General features: G+C 46.8%; 4 protein-coding genes across 4 annotated transcripts; 2 read left to right on the top strand and 2 right to left on the bottom strand.

Annotated features, from left to right (window-relative positions):
• Positions 1 to 12: 12 nt before the first annotated feature.
• On the top strand, positions 13 to 1,927 carry LOC141121491 (histone H1.5-like). Its single transcript, XM_073611120.1, has one exon. It carries the CDS (start codon positions 26 to 28, stop codon positions 692 to 694), a length of 669 nt encoding a protein of 222 aa, XP_073467221.1. The 5' UTR covers positions 13 to 25; the 3' UTR covers positions 695 to 1,927.
• Positions 1,928 to 2,174: 247 nt separating this feature from the next.
• Positions 2,175 to 2,615, bottom strand: LOC141121496 (histone H3). Its single transcript, XM_073611126.1, has one exon. The coding sequence runs from the start codon at positions 2,600 to 2,602 to the stop codon at positions 2,192 to 2,194; it is 411 nt and encodes a 136-aa protein (XP_073467227.1). The 5' UTR covers positions 2,603 to 2,615; the 3' UTR covers positions 2,175 to 2,191.
• A 13,400-nt stretch (positions 2,616 to 16,015) lies between these two features.
• LOC141121495 (histone H3) lies at positions 16,016 to 16,489 on the top strand. The gene has a single exon (XM_073611125.1). The coding sequence runs from the start codon at positions 16,046 to 16,048 to the stop codon at positions 16,454 to 16,456; it is 411 nt and encodes a 136-aa protein (XP_073467226.1). The 5' UTR covers positions 16,016 to 16,045; the 3' UTR covers positions 16,457 to 16,489.
• A 1,129-nt stretch (positions 16,490 to 17,618) lies between these two features.
• LOC141121492 (histone H1.5-like) lies at positions 17,619 to 18,471 on the bottom strand. The gene has a single exon (XM_073611122.1). It carries the CDS (start codon positions 18,441 to 18,443, stop codon positions 17,781 to 17,783), a length of 663 nt encoding a protein of 220 aa, XP_073467223.1. The 5' UTR covers positions 18,444 to 18,471; the 3' UTR covers positions 17,619 to 17,780.
• Positions 18,472 to 20,356: the final 1,885 nt, after the last annotated feature.

Genomic DNA, 20,356 nt, shown 5'->3' with positions numbered 1-20,356 from the left:
TTGCAGTGACAATAGTTCTAGAATCATGACGGAGACTGAGAGCGCCCCAGCCGCCGCTCCTCCAGCGGAGCCCGCCGCCAAGAAGAAGCCGGCCAAGAAGGCGGCAGCCGGAGGAGCCAAGAAAGGCAGCAAGAAGCCGTCCGGTCCCAGCGTGTCCGAGCTCCTCGTCAAAGCCGTGGCCGCTTCCAAAGAGCGCAGCGGGGTCTCCCTGTCCGCCCTCAAGAAGGTCCTGTCCGCCGGAGGATACGATGTGGACAAGAACAACAGCCGCCTCAAGATCGCCATCAGGGGGCTGGTGACTAAGGGGACCCTCGTCCAGGTCAAAGGACACGGCGCCTCCGGATCCTTCAAGATCAACAAGAAGCAGGAGGACAAGGCGGCAGGCGCCAAGAAAAGCACCAAGAAGCCATCGGCTGCGGCCAAGTCCCCCAAGAAGCCGGCCGCCAAGAAGCCAGCCAAGTCCCCCAAGAAGAAGACCACCACCAAAGCCCCCACCGCAGCCAAGAGCCCCAAGAAGGCCGCCAAGAAACCCGCAAAAAAGCCTGCAGCTGCCAAAGCCAAGAAGGTGACAAAGAGCCCCAAGAAGCCCAAAGCTGCAGCCAAGCCGAAAAAAGTCGCCAAGAGTCCGGCTAAGAAGGCGGCTAAACCCAAGACAGCAGCCAAGCCCAAGAAGGCCGCTCCAAAGAAGAAATAATCCCCACCGGAGAGACCTCCTTTCATCTACACCCCCCAAAGGCTCTTCTCAGAGCCACCCACCTCCTCCTGACAGAGCTCTACATACACACAGCGACCAGGGGGGGCCGCATTAGAAGTCCTCCATACAGAGCAATGTGACCAGAGGCATGTTTCATTAAATACACCAACGTTTTGGGGGTTCTAATGTTGGATCTATATTATTATAAGTCTTATTTTCAGATAGCATTCCTGTTGCACATACAGTGACTTATATACTCTTTTTTTTTTTTTTTAATTATTATTCATGATTTGATTGTTTCCCACGTATAAGCCTAGAGATTGTTATGTATTTCTCATTTTAAACCTTAATACAAATATTGAACGAGAGATCCGTCCCTGATACAAAATGATATATAACATCTGCAGTGCGGATTGGAGACCTGCAAATCGGAGACAATTCCCGCACACTGTCTGCGGGATCTCCCCGGGGAGGAGGGGATGAACATTTCCTCTTCTAGACGATCATTGTACAAGGAATTCTGACACTTCAATATGGAACGCAGCGACTGCAGATCCTTCTGTGATCATTAGAGGGGAGACACATCATCCTCTGGACGTGTTACAATGATCAGCGACAAGATCCTTGTGTTATGTGGACAATGTACTCTTTACTAAATATCCATTTCAGTTACAGATTTACCATTCCTCCTATATAGATATAGATCGGTTTAGCGGCCCTGATATCACATTTAGAGGGAAACAGTTGAACATCTGTCTCTGTTTGAAGTTTGATTGTAGGATCCTATAAACGCTCTCATTGGTTGACAGATGAAGAACAGGCTGTTATGATTGGCGGAGTGGGAAATGTTCAAAATGCCCGCCATAATTTCACATTATGCAACAATTACATCCCCCCCACCCCCTTATGGGCGGTAGTGGAACAAAAGGGGTTCAGGGAGTTCCCCGGATTCTCCACACAATACTGGATGAATTCTTCCTTCTAGTGCTAGTAGAGGAGATGAAGTGAGACCTTCCCCTCCCCCCATATGTTCTAATCTGCTGATGAATTGGAAGAGTCGTAAAATGATACAGAAAGATGTGTGGAGGTCTCCCCTCTGTATCGGGGAATGATTGTACGAGGTCGGAGAATAGTAGAGGAGATTGTACGGGAACAGAAGTATGATTTGTTACTTTGTGATGGATTGATGTTGGAAAGAATTGTATCAATAAATGACAATCCACACCGCACTCAAAGATAAGTAGAACAAATTATCACCGATATAAATTTGGGAGTTGATTTATTAAAAACAAACAATCAAGTGTAAATCCTAATCAGTATGTAATGGATGTAGACGTCTGTATGTATTGAGGAAGGAGATGTGTGGATGTCTTGTAGGGATTTCCCTGTCATATAGTCGGTGTGATGATGGAGTATATAGATCTCTTTGTATAGGAGGATGTGGTGGCTCTGAAAAGAGCCTGTGTGTTGGGATTAGTAGTAGTTCGGAGTGTCTCTCTATGCCCTCTCCCCGCGGATGCGGCGTGCCAGCTGGATGTCTTTGGGCATGATGGTGACCCTCTTGGCGTGGATGGCGCAGAGGTTGGTGTCCTCGAAGAGTCCGACGAGGTAAGCCTCAGAGGCCTCCTGCAGAGCCATGACGGCGGAGCTCTGGAAGCGCAGGTCGGTCTTGAAGTCCTGGGCGATCTCTCGGACGAGGCGCTGGAAGGGCAGCTTGCGGATGAGCAGCTCGGTGGATTTCTGGTATCGGCGGATCTCTCGGAGAGCCACGGTGCCGGGCCTGTAGCGGTGAGGCTTCTTGACTCCGCCGGTGGCCGGGGCGCTCTTGCGGGCGGCTTTGGTGGCCAGCTGCTTGCGGGGAGCTTTGCCTCCGGTGGACTTACGGGCTGTCTGCTTGGTTCTCGCCATGACTGTTCAGTGCTTCGCTGATACAAGGAACGTGAGCTTATGCCGCTCTGCAGCGCTATTTATACACATCTCCAGCCCTCTGATTGGACAATGAGAGCACACTCCTCCTCCTCCGCCTTTTTTTTTTTTCAAATTGCCCGCCTAGATCTGCACGTTCTATTTTTGCAATAAATCGCTATTTTGTTTTCCCAAATCCAAAGTAAAATCTCCGCACATCACACAATACTCGGAGATCTCTGAACTCCTTCAATGTGGATTATTAATTAGAATATAAAGTGTGAGCGGGGATTCCACACTGAGCAGCTGTTGTCTGTTCTGCCAAATACACAGCACAGGGATCAGGGGGATCCGTCCATGCTCACTTCTTATAGGTCACCGATCACGGTATACATCTGACTTATAAAGAAGACTTTTCATGTCCCCTATAATGGGGATCAGGGGGATCCGTCCACCCCTAACAGCTCCAAGACTATAGAGGTTGCTGTCTTCTCTATTCTCCATACTCGCTCTATACAAATACCACACAGGAACCGCTCTGGTTTATTTATGCCGTGTAAATTGCCCGGATGCGATCCTCTGGAGATTAAAGATTTTTATTCTCTTATCAAGAAAAAAAAAAGAAAATGGAAGAAGAAATACTGTCCCAATGTAAACCGAATGAAGGAGAAACACTGACACCTGGTGGTGATAAGATGCATGGATTGTGTCCGGAGATCTGGGAAGAGATACAATGTGATTGGAATGTTTTCTTCCCTCATTCTATAGACGAGGATTGTATCAAAGTATTAGCAGAGCTGTGTGTGGAGTTAGGAGAATGGAAACACGGGCAGGTATAGATACACCGACTATCACCATTCATTGAAGTCATCTTCCTAGAGAAATAAATGACCGGAAAATACAGCAGATTCTTGGCAGACACGTTTGGCGGACTATCAGGATGGATGGAATTATCCGGAATAGTTCAGCATATCGTTAGAATGAGGTGAGATCTCTCTCCCAGATACACCCAAATCTAGGAATCAATGGGGGACTGAATTGGGGAAGATCTTTCCTCGTCTACAATGAGAAGAGAAGATTCCCCGCTCGGTGTCAGGCCGGGAGATGAACAGATGTACATTGGAGACTCCACATCACATTCACTCTTTATATCCATCGCTCTGTCCGCGCTGCTTCCCCGGCTGTCCTGATCCTGGGACTTGTATCCAGATTTGTTGGAGTTCTGAACATCTATGAGCCCCTCTATGGTAACAGGCTGACACCAAACCCACCCAGATAGCCGCTTGTAGTATCTGGTTACAGCATACAGATGTGTCTTCTATATACTGTATATACCAGACTTCCCCTCCCCCTGTGAGATGATTACACACTCTTGTATAATAAATAGCTCATAATTGCCGTTTCCCCCTCTGCTCTCTGATAGAATGGAAATAATGAAACTCTGATTGTATCCATCACACGATATGACACCATACATGATTATCGGAAGACATGGGACTATTATCGGGACATTCCGCTGTTCTCATTCCTGAGATGACTTTTATTTCTGTATCATTAATACTTTTCACACATTTGCCTCATTGGTTTATCACGTTTTATATGTAATCCCGGCATCATGTGTTATCTCATTAATGGACAGTGAAGATCTTTTGTCCTTAAAGTTGTATCCGATCTGTTGGGATAAACGAGGCTGAACTTTTCTCTGGAGCAGTTAGGATTGGTTGTGGTAAATCTCTACATTACACTCTATACATTGCTGGTTTATCTTTATGTTTTGTACTCAACTTTCCAAATAAACGAAAATGTGATGACAGCTCATTGATGGAAATGGTGGGTGGCTCTTAGAAGAGCCTTTGTGTCTTGTGTTGGGGTAATGATGATGATGATGGGGGGATTACTTGGCGCTGGTGTACTTGGTGACGGCCTTGGTGCCCTCGGAGACGGCGTGCTTGGCCAGCTCTCCGGGCAGGAGGAGGCGGACGGCGGTCTGGATCTCCCGGGAGGTGATGGTGCGGCGCTTGTTGTAATGAGCCAGGCGGGAAGCTTCGCCGGCGATGCGCTCGAAGATGTCATTGACGAAGGAGTTCATGATGCCCATGGCCTTGGACGAGATGCCGGTGTCGGGGTGCACCTGCTTGAGCACCTTGTACACGTAGATGGCATAACTCTCCTTCCTGCTCTTCCTCCGCTTCTTGCCGTCCTTCTTCTGGCTCTTGGTCACGGCTTTCTTGGAGCCCTTCTTGGGCGCCGGAGCTGACTTGGCTGGTTCAGGCATGATAAGGGTTAACGATATCTTCTCCGCTCTGTGAAGGGAAAATGTGCTGGAACCGCCCTCATGTGCTGCTTATATAGGCGTCCTATGCAAATGAGCCTCATCCCTCCTCACTCTTCTATTGGAGGATTCAGTCATGTGATGGGGAGTGACGTCATGCTTTCTTTTCTCCTTTACAGATTGGTTTAGAGACAAGTCAGCACAGTATTGGCTGGATTGAAACAGGACCAATCACAGCGTGTGACGTCAGAGCACTGAGTGTATAAATAAAGGGGAGTGGCTGTGGGGTGACATTCTCTAGTCTCGATCATTCGGTGATAATGTCAGGACGCGGCAAACAAGGAGGCAAGGTTCGGGCTAAGGCCAAGACCCGATCATCCCGTGCTGGTCTGCAGTTCCCAGTCGGTCGTGTTCACCGCCTGCTCAGGAAGGGCAACTATGCCGAGCGGGTCGGGGCCGGAGCTCCCGTCTATCTGGCCGCCGTGCTCGAGTATCTGACGGCTGAGATCCTCGAGCTGGCCGGCAACGCCGCCCGCGACAACAAGAAGACCCGCATCATCCCCCGACACCTCCAGCTGGCTGTCCGCAACGACGAGGAGCTCAACAAGCTGCTGGGCGGAGTCACCATCGCCCAGGGAGGAGTCCTGCCCAACATCCAGGCCGTGCTGCTGCCCAAGAAGACCGAGAGCCACAAGGCCGCCAAATCCAAGTAATCATCCCGACAATTCCTCCACCTCTATTACCCAACACAACGGCTCTTTTCAGAGCCACCCACCTCTCCATACAAAGAGCCCGACATACATTGTTTTGTTGCCTAGTCTCCGATGTGTCTAATGTGATTCATAGTTCACCCTAAAAGCAAACACGTTATATTCTTCTTCACACTTCTTACAGGTCAGTAGTAAAGTAGGAAGATTCGGCCCCATTATACCTCTCCATACAAAGACACACATACATTGTTATCGGGGATCTGATTGTAAAAAATAGACAGGATTTTCTTTTATATGTTGATCATAAAATGGTTCCTCTGAAACTATAAGATGTGATCCCGACGGGAGAACAATGTGTCCGTAATAAATGGTGAAATATTTGATATAGTAATGTGATCTCATTACAGGGACTTCATTCTCCTCCATCCTTTCTAGTAGTTCTGATGATGGGAAAGGAGCCCACAGATCTCATCCCCTTCTTCACACCCCACAAGGAAATATACGTTTTACCATCCAAAGGAATCTCCCGCCGAAATTCTATGGATTGTTCCCATCATCTCACAATCACAATATTAGACCCCCTTCTTTTCACACAATTTAATTCCCCAACAGTAATACATACGCTGGAAATGGTAAAGTCCGGGATTTTTTTGTTCTGCAGAGTAGACAGCGCAGACTCTCTACCAAAAAAAACACTGCTGGTTGTGGGGCAAAGAGCTCAATTTTTGCCCGCCAGAATTGTGAAGATCACAGACAAAAATCCATCCCTTTTCTACCGCCAGAGGTTAGACGGGAATGACTAAATACAAAAACATTTCTATATGTTCTATTTTATTCCAAGTGCTCGGAATCCACTACTACACACACAACGTTTATCTTCCTTTATGACGGAAAAGAAAGCATTCATAATGACATATGTCACTGACCGATTTTCATTTCACAAAACACATTTTTCAGGTCTGATAAATCAGGTCGGTTTCCTGTTTAGATTCTAATATGTGACATTTTCTGCAGAATACATTGTCGCGGCCCCGCCCCTTTGGAACCCACCCCCACCCTTTCATACAGACATGGGGGGGGTCCCAATAATAACTCCGGGTGACAGAAATGTGGAAAAGATGAGAACCACAGGCAACAGCAATTCGTTTTTAGTGACTAAGGAACGTGGTGTTCATTGGTGAACAACGTACCTGAAAAAATAATAAAAGTGAGATAACGATATTGTAAGACAGATCTGTTGTGTTGCATCTAAAGGAAATCATACAATCGGATTGCATAGTGTATGTTTAGTTAAAAGGAACTTCCTTACACACACACAGCAAAAATGTATCATTACAGAAGAAATCTATAGACAGCCCTTTGGATGAGAAGGTGGGTGGCCCTGAGAAGGGCCTTTGTGTAGATGAAGTGGGTAGTAGGGGGGTCTATGAGGGTTTAGCCTCCGAATCCGTAGAGAGTGCGGCCCTGGCGTTTGAGAGCATAGACGACATCCATGGCGGTGACGGTCTTCCTCTTGGCGTGCTCGGTGTAGGTGACGGCATCGCGGATGACATTCTCCAGGAAGACTTTGAGCACTCCGCGGGTCTCCTCATAGATGAGTCCGGAGATGCGCTTGACACCCCCTCTGCGGGCCAAACGTCGGATGGCGGGTTTGGTGATGCCCTGGATGTTGTCCCGGAGCACCTTCCTGTGCCGCTTAGCGCCTCCTTTCCCCAGACCCTTCCCTCCTTTACCGCGACCAGACATGGCGACTCTTCTCTGTTACTAAGAAGAACTGAAATTGACTGATTCGCCCGCCCGCCCTCCTTTTATAGAGACTGTGCGGACCTGATGGAAACCATCCTAAGAAAAGGCGGAGTCACACCCATTCATTACACAGAATAGATTTGTTTTTCCATTTGTAAGGCTCCTAAACATTCTGCTGTTTTGAAAATGATGGCAAGAGAAATCCATCTAGAGATGTGAAATCTATTCTTGCTTCTTAATGATTTTCTAGGTATTCTTCAGAGATTATACTGAAAATATACATTTTTGGACTCCTGATAACAGAAACCCCAATCACCAGATACTATTGTCAATAATAATGTCATATTTATAAAATAGTACTCTGAAAAGGAAAACGATATACAGATAACCCCTTGTTTTTTCCCCCCTGTTTTAAGCCCGAGCGGACCTGATAGGAGACTAATGGAAAAGGGGCGGGGCCACAGCACGTTGTTTTTCTGCAGAGAATTTCACATTCTTAGAACCTTGTAAATATGTGGCAGATTGCATGTTACCGAGGGGGAAACCGATCTGGTTCTTCAGACATGAAATCTTTACTTCATTCATTGTGCATTTTTATCTGTGTCATGGTTACTAACATGAATTGCACATTTCTTTTTAGACATATCCAGGTTGTGATATGAGGACGATCTTAACTGATAAATGTCCAGAAAGAAATACAAAACAATATCAGTCAGTGACATGAACATCATATTCTGTGTGTAGCAGTGGTGAGATCCTGGGTTCTGAGAACATATAGAAGTGTTTTCTCATGGTTCAGTAACAAACAGATTCCTTTCCTAATCATTCCGGACTAATGACATGACAGTGTTAATCATATTTCTCCGATAAATGTCTCATCCGATCATCTCCTCGGTGTCGGATTTGGCGGTATAAGAGAGATGAATATATATCTGTAACGATCTACATAATTCCGGCGGGCACATTTTGAAAACAGCAATTTTAAATCTGAACCAATCACAGCTGTGGGCGTTTCCTTCATCATCCAGTAATACTGCCTTCTTTTGAGGACACCAAAGAAATGTATTGCGAGATCTCTCTATGTTTTCAGCCCAGAAAATACTTGCTCAGTAGACTTCCTATTGATCTCTATAGCAGGGCGGAGTCTGTATTCTGAAGTCCAATCAAAGAACAAAACAATCTGAAATTAATATTTCCAACGTATTTCTTGGTTAATTATTATTATTATTATTATTATTATTATTATTATACAGGATTTATATAGCGCCGACAGTTTACGCAGCGCTTTACAACATTAGGGCAGACAGTACAATTACAATACAATTCAATACAGGAGAAATCAGAGAGCCCTGCTCGTTAGAGCTTACAATCTAGGAGGGAGGGTCAACTTATACAAAAGGGTAATAGCTGTGGGGGATGAGCTAATGGAGAAAATAGTGCAGTTGTTAGATGGAGGCAGGATAGGTTTCTCTGAAGAGGAAAGTTTTTAGGGATTGCCTAAAAGTGGATACATTTGGAGACAGTCTGACAGATTGGGGTAGGGAATTCCAGAGGATAGTCGAGGCTCATGAATCCATGAATTAATCCATGGATTGAATAAAGAAATGATGACAAAATTGCAGTATTTAATGTTCCCCTTTCAGTCATTCCTCCTGGTTATACATTATAATAGGGGTGCCGCCACTGCACTTTTCTATTCCAGTTACTATATAACCCTTTCATGACTAAGCCTATTTTTGAAATTTGGTGTTTACAAGTTAAAATCCATATTTTTTGTTAGAAAATTACTTAGAACCCCCAAATATTATATATATATATTTTTTTTAGCAGAGAATCTAGAGAATAAAATGGAGATTGTTGCAATATTTTATATCACACGGTATTTGTGCAGCGGTGTTTTAAACGCAAATTTTTGGAAAAGGGACACTTCCATGAATTTTAAAAAATCCAAACAGTAAAGTTACCCCAATTTTTTTGTATAATGTGAAAGACTATGTTACGCCGAGTAAATAGATACCAAACATGTCACGCTTTATAATTGCGCGCACTCGTGGAATGGCGACAAACTATGGTAGCTATGAATTTCCATAGGCGACGCTTTAATTTTTTTTTTTTTTTTTTTATGGTTACCAGGTTAGAGCTACAGAGGAGGTCTAGGACTAGAATTATTACTCTCGCTCTGACGATCGCGGGGATACCTCACATGTGTGATTTGAACACTGTTTACATATGCGTGCGCAACTTTCGTATGCGTTTTCTTCGCTGCGCGAGCTTGCGGGGACGGGGGCGCTTTAATTTTTTTTTTTATGTATTTTATTTATTTTTATTTTATTTTTATTTTTATAGGTTGTGACAGGTACTCTTTATGGAGGGATGGGGGGTCTAAAAGACCCCCCATCCCTCCTTTACACTTCAAAGTATTCAGATCGCCGAAAATGGCGATTCTGAATACTGTATATTTTTTTAAAATTTGGCACCATTGGCAGCCGAGTAAACGGGAAGTGACGTCAAGACGTTACTTCCGCGTTTACATTGAGAAGGCTGGAACGAAGCCGCCGACAGCTTCGCTCCAGCCCGCCCACAGCCGCCGGAGGCACCCGATTGGACACCGGGCCTCCCGATCGCACGGGAGGCCCGGTAAGAGCGGTGGGAGGCAGCGGGAGGGGGGATGTCCCCTCCCGCTCCGCCGGTATAACAGCCGAGCGGCTTTTAGCCGCATGGTTGTTATATACAGATAGCCGATCGCCCGCTCGAAACAACGGTACCGGGATGATGCCTGCAGTTGCAGGCATCATCCCGGTATAACCCCGGAAAGCCAAGTACGCATATCTGCGTACGGTCGGCGGGAAGGGGATAAAGTCCCCACAATGATGCTCCGGTGTGTGTTCCTTTAGGCCATACACTACACCAATGTATTGCAACATCTCTAATCTCCAATTATCTCTCAGCAGTAAAGTATCTCCGAGAGTCCCGGAACAGATTCCTTGTAATACGTTGTATCATTTCTCCACAATCCTCCCAGTGCAGAATGACGGCTCTCTGATCACCTTGTATCCCTTCTACTAGATCAGTGGTTCTCAACCTGGGGGTCAGGACCCCCTCAGGGGTCGAATGATAATTTGCCAGGGGGTCACCGAATCCTGGGCTGTTCCTGAAGCCCGCACTGCTCTCCCAGCCTTTTTGCGGCTACCCAGCTGGGCTGTCCCTGGAGCCCGTGGCCGCCCACTTAGCCTATTCGCAGCCGCCCATTCAGTTCACGGCATGGCTGGGGGACAGAGACTAGAGGCTAGAGGTCAGCTGACTGGTGAGGAATGTGAAGTAGGAGGGGCTGGAGGAGACCCTATCTCCTGATTTCGACATAGGTGCCACTGTTACGAGACACCACAAAGTCAGAGACACAGTGAGTAACCTGTGATTATGGTTGCCATTAAAAGTGCCCACTACAGTTCTCAGATCAGCAGATGACCTTGATCAAGAGCACCTAAGTTGGCTGATCAGAACTCCCCACCAGCACTGCCACTTATCCCAACTACCCACCAGCACTGCCACTCATCCCATTCCCCCCACTCCTCACCAAGGAGTAAGAGAAGGAATAAAAATAGAGAATACATGGAAGGGAGAGGAAAAGAGGGGGAGGAACAAAGAAAAAGGGAGAGAAAGACAAAGAGAAAAGACGGCTAGAGAGAGGAATGGGGAAAAAAAATAAGAAATTAGGATGGAGAAAGAAAGGGAAACAAAGAGAAAGAGTGGCACGTCCTAAAATGTACCATAAGGGGTTTCAATACTGTACGAGTGGAAGGAACTCAGGGAGCGCTGAATGTCCATTAGGGGCGCAAATTACTTGTCTTGCCTTGGGTGCTGACCACCTACGCTACAAAAATAATTTTACTTTTGGGGTCCCCACAACTTGGGAAATTTTATCAAGGGGTCACAGCACTAGCAAGGTTGAGAACCACTGCTCTAGATCGACCTAGGTGTCTTCTAAGCAGTACCTATAGATATTTTAGCTGCCCAAAAACATAACATTTAGGATTCTGTGTATGTTTAGTAGGGATGAGCTTCGTGTTCGAGTCGAACCCATGTTCGACTCGAACATCGGCTGTTCGATCGTTCGCCGAATTGCGAACGTTATGGGCCGTTCGCGCTAAATTCGTGTGGCGCGTCACGGCCCATAATTCACTGCGGCATCGCAGTGCATTGCTGGCTGATGATTGGCCAAGCATGCACTATGACCCGCATGCTTGGCCAATCACAGCGCCGTCAGTAGAGAGAGCTGTAATTGGCCAAAGCCAGGGTGGCTTTGGCCAATTATGGTTCAGGGGATTTAGTACACACCCCACACTATATAAGGCCGCCTGCACGGCGGCCCTGTGTAGTGTGTGTTCCGGTGTGCTGAGAGATAGAGAGAGAGAGAGAGAGACAGTGTCATTTGATTTGAGTTAGATAGATTAGGCAGAACAGTCAGTCAGTTAGCTGCACTTACAGTGTATTGTGTATATATATGCATGCATCCCAGGTGTTGCATATATATATATACACTGTATTCAGTTTAGCTAGATCCGTTCCTGTTATCTTCTATCTAGACTATTTACATTTAATGCAGTGCGTCCTGCTCACAGTGTTCAGCTAGATCCGTTCCTGCTATTTACATTTAGTGCAGTGCGTCCTGCTCACAGTGTTCAGCTAGATCCGTTCCTGTTATCTTCTAGACTATTTACATTTAGTGCAGTGCGTCCTGCTCACAGTGTTCAGCTAGATCCGTTCCTGCAATTTACATTTAGTGCAGTGCGTCCTGCTCACAGTGTTCAGCTAGATCCGTTCCTGCTATTTACATTTAGTGCAGTGCGTCCTGCTCACAGTGTTCAGCTAGATCCGTTCCTGCTATTTACATTTAGTGCAGTGCGTCCTGCTCACAGTGTTCAGCTAGATATGTTCCTGTTATTTACATTTAGTGCAGTGCGTCCTGCTCACAGTGTTCAGCTAGATCCGTTCCTGCTATTTACATTTAGTGCAGTGCGTCCTGCTCACAGTGTTCAGCTAGATCCGTTCCTGCTATTTACATTTAGTGCAGTGCGTCCTGCTCACAGTGTTCAGCTAGATCCGTTCCTGCTATTTACATTTAGTGCAGTGCGTCCTGCTCACAGTGTTCAGCTAGATCCGTTCCTGTTATCTTCTAGACTATTTACATTTAGTGCAGTGCGTCCTGCTCACAGTGTTCAGCTAGATCCGTTCCTGCTATTTACATTTAGTGCAGTGCGTCCTGCTCACAGTGTTCAGCTAGAGCCGTTCCTGCTATTTACATTTAGTGCAGTGCGTCCTGCTCACAGTGTTCAGCTAGATCCGTTCCTGTTATCTTCTAGACTATTTACATTTAGTGCAGTGCGTCCTGCTCACAGTGTTCAGCTAGATCCGTTCCTGCTATTTACATTTAGTGCAGTGCATCCTGCTCACAGTGTTCAGCTAGATCCGTTCCTGTTATCTTCTAGACTAATTACATTTAGTGCAGTGCGTCCTGCTCACAGTGTTCAGCTAGATCCGTTCCTGTTATCTTCTAGACTATTTACATTTAGTGCAGTGCGTCCTGCTCACAGTGTTCAGCTAGATCCGTTCCTGTTATCTTCTAGACTATTTACATTTAGTGCAGTGCGTCCTGCTCACAGTGTTCAGCTAGATCCGTTCCTGTTATCTTCTAGACTATTTACATTTAGTGCAGTGCGTCCTGCTCACAGTGTTCAGCTAGATCCGTTCCTGTTAAATTCCTACTGACAGGCAGGCTTGTCTGGTTACAGTATATAAAGCTACCTGAAGAAAATTACAGGTGTTCTATTTGATCCTATTAGTACCACGGTCAGGCAGCTAGACTATTTACATTTAGTACAGTGCGTCCTGCTCACAGTGTTCAGCTAGATCCGTTCCTGTTATCTTCCTACTGACAGGCAGGCTTGTCTGGTTACAGTATATAAAGCTACCTGAAGAAAATTACAGGTGTTCTATTTGATCCTATTAGTACCACGGTCAGGCAGCTAGACTATTTACATTTAGTACAGTGCGTCCTGCTCACAGTGTTCAGCTAGATCCGTTCCTGTTATCTTCCTACTGACAGGCAGGCTTGTCTGGTTACAGTATATAAAGCTACTTGAAGAAAATTACAGGTGTTCTATCCCAGCTTAGTGCAGCTACAGGCCATTAGTATGTCTGGAAGGCCAAGAAGGAGAGGCAGACAGTCACAAGCCAATAAGAGAGGGCAAGCAGGCTCTGTGTCTAGTGCTGGTCGTGGAGACGGTGCATCCTCATCAGCACGTGGCCATGGGACACGCTTGGCCTTTTTTTCGGCAGCTGGCCGTGTTGAGCCGCAACATGCGGAAGACTTGGTCGAGTGGATGACCAAGCCGTCCTCATCCTCCTCATCCTCTCTCACCCATGCCCAGGGTGCTTTGTCTGGCAAAGCAGCGGCCTCTTCCCTCAGCTCAATGTCATCAGTGACTCCTTCCCTAGCTCCACCATGTCCTCATGAGGATTCCCTCGAACTGTTTGACCACAGTGTTGGGTACATGCTCCAGGAGGATGCCCAGCGTTTGGAAGGCTCTGATGACGATACTGAGCTCGATGAAGGCAGTAACATGAGCACGGACAGAGGGGGTGCCCAAGAAGGACAGCAATCTGGCAGTCATGCTCCCCCTGCTGCAGCATACTGCCAGGTTTGCTCCAGTGATGAGGAGGGAGGGGATGATGAGGTCACTGACTCAACGTGGGTGCCTGATAGGAGAGAGGAGGAGGAGGAGGAGGAGGAGGCGGCGGCACATCACCAACGAGGCAGGATGCCCTCCAGGGGCCAGCCTAAGGGCAGCACATTGACTGCATCACACCCCAAAGCTCCACATGTGCAGGGCGCTGCAGTCTCTGCGCGTTATTCAAAGGGCCTGGTAATGGACTGGGGGGTACCCATGCCGTTTGTCTCACTGATTTTCATCCATATTGCCAGGACCCGACATGACATTAAACCCGCAAGCAGTTTTAAATGAGATTTTTTCCTTTAAAAATGACATTTGGTGCAGGGACTGTTCTAAACACGGGAAACACGCGTCACTTTACAGGCATACTATAGACACCCCCCAGGTACGATATTTAAAGGAATATTTCACTTTTTTTTTTTTTACTTTAAGCATCATTAAAATCACTGCTCCCGAAAAAACGGCCGTTTTTAAAAGTTTTTTTTGCATTGATACATGTCCCCTGGGGTAGGACCCGGGTCCCCAAACCCTTTTTAGGACAATACCATGCAAATTAGCCTTTAAAATGAGCACTTTTGATTTTGAACGTTCGAGTCCCATAGACGTCAATGGGGTTCTAACGTTCGTGCGAACTTTCGGTCCGTTCGCGGGTTCTGGTGTGAACCGAACCGGGGGGTGTTCGGCTCATCCCTAATGTTTAGGGTTGCTGTCAACCGGTTTGTAAATTAGGAGACCTAGTTGAGCTTTTTTTTTAGGGAATGTTAACCATTGTTACCGAGTACATTAAGGTGTGCACTCTCACCCAAAAGTCTTCCAGGTGAGAAACAACGTTCCCTCCCGGCCACAGCCTCGAAAGCTCACGAGGGACACCTCAGGGTACTCCTCCATCCACCTTTATTGTGTCATTTATGCCGCGTACACACGGTCGGACTTTTCGTCTACAAAAGTCCAACGGACGCTGACGGACTAAAGCTGGCTGGTAATCCGATCGTGTGTGGGCTTCTCCGGACTTTCAACGGACTTTTTTAGCCTCAAATCCGACGGACTTTAGATTTGAAACATGCTTCAAATCTTTACGTCGTAAGTACGACGGACCCCGAAATCCGCTCGTCTGTGTGCTAGTCCGACGGACAAAAACCCATGCTAGGGCAGCTATTGGCTACTGGCTATGAACTTCCTTATTTTAGTCCGGTGTACGTCATCACGTACGAATCCGTCGGACTTTTGTGTGGTCGTGTGTAGGCAAGTCCGTTCGTAAGAAAGTCTGCCGCAAGTCCGCCGAAGGTACGTCGGAAGTCTGTCGGACAGGCTGTCGGACTTTTGTAGACGAAAAGTCCGACCGTGTGTACGCGGCATTAGTCATCATAACATAGAGAGGATTTCAGTGACAGACATCCTATGGGCTCTATAGTGGAGATGTCCACAGAAGACAGTGAAGGCGGAGATGTTCCCGGAATGACCTCTAGGTGGCAGAGTGGAACGATACATGTGATGGAGTCCGGAGAGCAGAGAGCCTCAGCCCCCCACAATCCCCCCTGATCCCCATTATAGGGGACATGAAAAGTCTTCTTTATAAGTCAGATGTATACCGTGATCGGTGACCTATAAGAAGTGAGCATGGACGGATCCCCCTGATCCCTGTGCTGTGTATTTGGCAGAACAGACAACAGCTGCTCAGTGTGGAATCCCCGCTCACACTTTCTATTCTAATTAATAATCCACATTGAAGGAGTTCAGAGATCTCCGAGTATTGTGTGATGTGCGGAGATTTTACTTTGGATTTGGGAAAACAAAATAGCGATTTATTGCAAAAATAGAACGTGCAGATCTAGGCGGGCAATTTGAAAAAAGAAAAAAAAAAGGCGCTTTTCAATGAGGAGGAGGAGTGTGCTCTCATTGTCCAATCAGAGGGCTGGAGATGTGTATAAATAGCGCTGCAGAGCGGCATAAGCTCACGTTCCTTGTATCAGCGAAGCACTGAACAGTCATGGCGAGAACCAAGCAGACAGCCCGTAAGTCCACCGGAGGCAAAGCTCCCCGCAAGCAGCTGGCCACCAAAGCCGCCCGCAAGAGCGCCCCGGCCACCGGCGGAGTCAAGAAGCCTCACCGCTACAGGCCCGGCACCGTGGCTCTCCGAGAGATTCGCCGCTACCAGAAATCCACCGAGCTGCTCATCCGCAAGCTGCCCTTCCAGCGCCTCGTCCGAGAGATCGCCCAGGACTTCAAGACCGACCTGCGCTTCCAGAGCTCCGCCGTCATGGCTCTGCAGGAGGCCTCTGAGGCTTACCTCGTCGGACTCTTCGAGGACACCAACCTCTGCGCCATCCACGCCAAGAGGGTCACCATCATGCCCAAAGACATCCAGCTGGCACGCCGCATCCGCGGGGAGAGGGCATAGAGAGACACACACTCCGAACTACTACTAATCCCAACACAAAGGCTCTTTTCAGAGCCACCACATCCTCCTATACAAAGAGATCTATATACTCCATCATCATCACACCGACTATGACAGGGAAATCCCTACAAGACATCCACACATCTCCCCACCTCCTTCCTCAATAGACATCTACACCCACTACATACCGATTATGTTTTACACTACTCATTTTTTTTTTCTCTAATCTTTTCCTCTGGACTGCTCCATGCTGTGATAGAACTTAAGTCACTTGTACAATAATCCTGTCAGTCCAGCCAAGGCCCCCCCGGGACACTCCGCCCCCCTCTTTCCCTATCCATCACTTCTCATCTCTCCAGAGACCCGTCTGGAAATATGAAGGCTGACTAGGAAAAAAAACTGCCAAGTCCCTTTTCTCATTTTATTTCAACACTACCGCCTTATATCGGTGAACATTTCTTCTACTTTATGGTTTCTCTGAAGGGATTATGAATGTTTGGCCGGGGGGACCATATTTGTACAATGGGGGCTCATGAGAATAAGAGAATTATCTTTGAGTGCGGTGTTAGATTGTCATTTATTGATACAATTATTTCCAACATCAATCCATCACAAATGGAGAGACTAGAAGGAACAATTCATCCAGTATTGTGTGAAAAAATCCGGGGAACTCCCTTTTTTGTTCCATTATTCTCTACCGCCCATGGATGGGGGGGGGGGGGTCTAATTGTTGCATAATGGAAAACTGAAATTATGGCGGGCAGTTTGAAAATTTCCAACTCCGCCAATCATAACCGCCTGTGCTTCATCTGTCAACCAATGAGAGCGTTTTATAATGAAATTTCTGACATGGAACCTGAAATGTATCCGTTTCCCTCCGAATGTGATATCGGCGACCTGGGGATGGTAAATCTGTAACTGGATATTTATTTAGTAAAGAGTACATTGCCCACATAACACAATGATCTTGTCGCTGATCATTCTTACTCCACCTCCCTGGGGAGATCTCCCAGTGCGAAAATTGTCTCCAATCCGCACCACAGAAGTGTATATGTATATATATATTGGGGGGAGAATACCTGAAGCTATCCTTTGTATCAATGACGGATGTCATGTGAAGAGTCCTGTGATCGGATCTCCCGCTGTATTCTATATTATTCTATAGAGGGGATTGTGTAAGGTGGTCACATTGCTCTGTATGGAGGACTTCTAATGCGGCCCCCCCTGGTCGCTGTGTGTATGTAGAGCTCTGTCAGGAGGAGGTGGGTGGCTCTGAGAAGAGCCTTTGGGGGGTGTAGATGAAAGGAGGTCTCTCCGGTGGGGATTATTTCTTCTTTGGAGCGGCCTTCTTGGGCTTGGCTGCTGTCTTGGGTTTAGCCGCCTTCTTAGCCGGACTCTTGGCGACTTTTTTCGGCTTGGCTGCAGCTTTGGGCTTCTTGGGGCTCTTTGTCACCTTCTTGGCAGCTGCAGGCTTTTTTGCGGGTTTCTTGGCGGCCTTCTTGGGGCTCTTGGCTGCGGTGGGGGCTTTGGTGGTGGTCTTCTTCTTGGGGGACTTGGCTGGCTTCTTGGCGGCCGGCTTCTTGGGGGACTTGGCTGCAGCCGATGGCTTCTTGGTGCTTTTCTTGGCGCCTGCCGCCTTGTCCTCCTGCTTCTTGTTGATCTTGAAGGATCCGGAGGCTCCATGTCCTTTGACCTGGACGAGGGTCCCCTTAGTCACCAGCCCCCTGATGGCGATCTTGAGGCGGCTGTTGTTCTTGTCCACATCGTATCCTCCGGCGGACAGGACCTTCTTGAGGGCGGACAGGGAGACCCCGCTGCGCTCTTTGGAAGCGGCCACGGCTTTGACGAGGAGCTCGGACACGCTGGGACCGGACGGCTTCTTGCTGCCTTTCTTGGCTCCTCCGGCTGCCGCCTTCTTGGCCGGCTTCTTCTTGGCGGCGGGCTCCGCTGGAGGAGCGGCGGCTGGGGCGCTCTCAGTCTCCGTCATGATTCCTCTTCAAGAATGTTTACAAAACGTTCATAATACGATGATCCGAGCGCTCTGCCTTTATACAGTACGATCGTCATTTCTATTGGTTGGTATACAACACGCTGTCTGCACTCCTATTGGTTACACATTAGACACGCCCACCCACTCTTACTTCAGTAATAGGGAATCTTCTCTCTCTTGTTGTGTTTTCCGGGCAGAGAGAAAAATGATTTTATTCTGGAATAGAACGATGTCCGATCTTCATCGGGGACCCGATCTGCTCACTGGACTGTCACTTATCGGGGGGTCACTTACAGCTGTCAGGAGCTGCCGAGGAGGCTGAACACAGGGGCTGCAAACACAGCCATCCTCCTGAGTGTGTGTCCCATTCTTCCTTCTATCTTGTTTTCTACACAAATTCTACCCAGAAAACAATCTTCTCACATCTCCCACTAGAATGATCTTCACATTAGATGAGTGAAGAGTGACCATCGGGAAACATTTCCCCCTAATACAGAACTCTGCTCATCTATAGCTGAGTAGAAGGAGCCTGGAACAAAAACATCAGCCGGTGACATGAGATCCTTGTGTGATGTGATGGCAGATATTGTTATACATACAAATGTCTCAGCTGATTACACAATGTCATGTTTGATGTGCTATGTATCATTATCTGGTCACCATGATACATCTATTGTTATCCAGATACTTTGAGTATGTTTATCGATCTCTTTTACTACACAGCTATATATCCTACGCGGGTGCAATGCTTGCTTTTAATCCTTCTATCTTGAATATAAGTTTATTGTTTTGGTGATCAAAGAGTCAATCCATCAGCATTGGATCCCCCAAGAGATCATTTCAGTAACAAGAATTTTGCTGAAAATCCTAATATAGTGTAGCTTTAGGTGAATCGTGATAGTAAATATTGGCTATTTGTAGGTTAGTGAGGGGTGGATTTATTTCTAGGCTACTAAACTAAAAACATGCATACTGACCACAAAACGTATTTTATTCTGTTAACATTCTCCAGGACAAGATTTCAGGGTGTTCCCTTCCTCTCAGATCCAAAGAAAACTAAAAGTAAAGGGAATTCACCAAAAGAATTGAACTTAGGGATTTAAATATTAGACCCCCTTTACCGCATTATCATCTCCCCTCTGTATCCCAGTTAGGTCCGCTCCTCCTTTCCCTAGATAGCATCTCTTCTCTGTATCCTCAATATCTCCTCTCCTCTGTATCCCCCAGAGCCCCGATCTACTAGTGTGGATGAATTCCGGCTAATCCTGAAAATATACAGCGCTAAAAACTTTCACTGATCCAATGATCCCAATCACATGGAAAGTACATGTATCTCATAATACAATAAATCTCCAGAGACCAAGATATTAATTCTAAATAACTACTAGATTATTGTAAAGAAAGGAAGAAAGGAGATAGATAGATAGATAGATAGATAGATAGATAGATAGATAGATAGATAGATCGATCCCCATAAACTTTACACATGATGTCCGCCTCCTCCCCCAACTTTATTCTAATTTATACTCAATATATAGCACACCTCTCCTTCCTATCATTAATAGCACCGGACCACCGTATGTACAAAAGCATCGCTCCTCTATATCCTGAATAGCACTTCTCCACTGTATCCTAATTAGCACGACTCCACCAATATCTCCATAAAGAGGACCTGTCACCTGACCAATACTATCACATAGGGGGATGGGAGACACTGGGACTGAAAAGACCACCAATATATCCATAAAGAGGACCTGTCCATCCAACTGGGGCACCCCTTAGTTCGTGGACTGGAGGAGTTGCTCTATTTTCCATACTTGCGGTACACAAATACCACACATGAACCATGTTGATGTTATGTAAATCCTGTAAGTTGTTTTATACCAGGGAGGGACCTGGAAGTGACCCTC

The sequence above is a fragment of the Aquarana catesbeiana genome, unplaced genomic scaffold (assembly GCF_042186555.1).
Source record: "Aquarana catesbeiana isolate 2022-GZ unplaced genomic scaffold, ASM4218655v1 unanchor200, whole genome shotgun sequence".
NCBI lineage: Eukaryota > Metazoa > Chordata > Amphibia > Anura > Ranidae > Aquarana > Aquarana catesbeiana.
The sequence above is the reverse complement of the archived record's forward strand: the minus strand, read 5'-3'. Positions and strand labels throughout refer to the sequence as shown.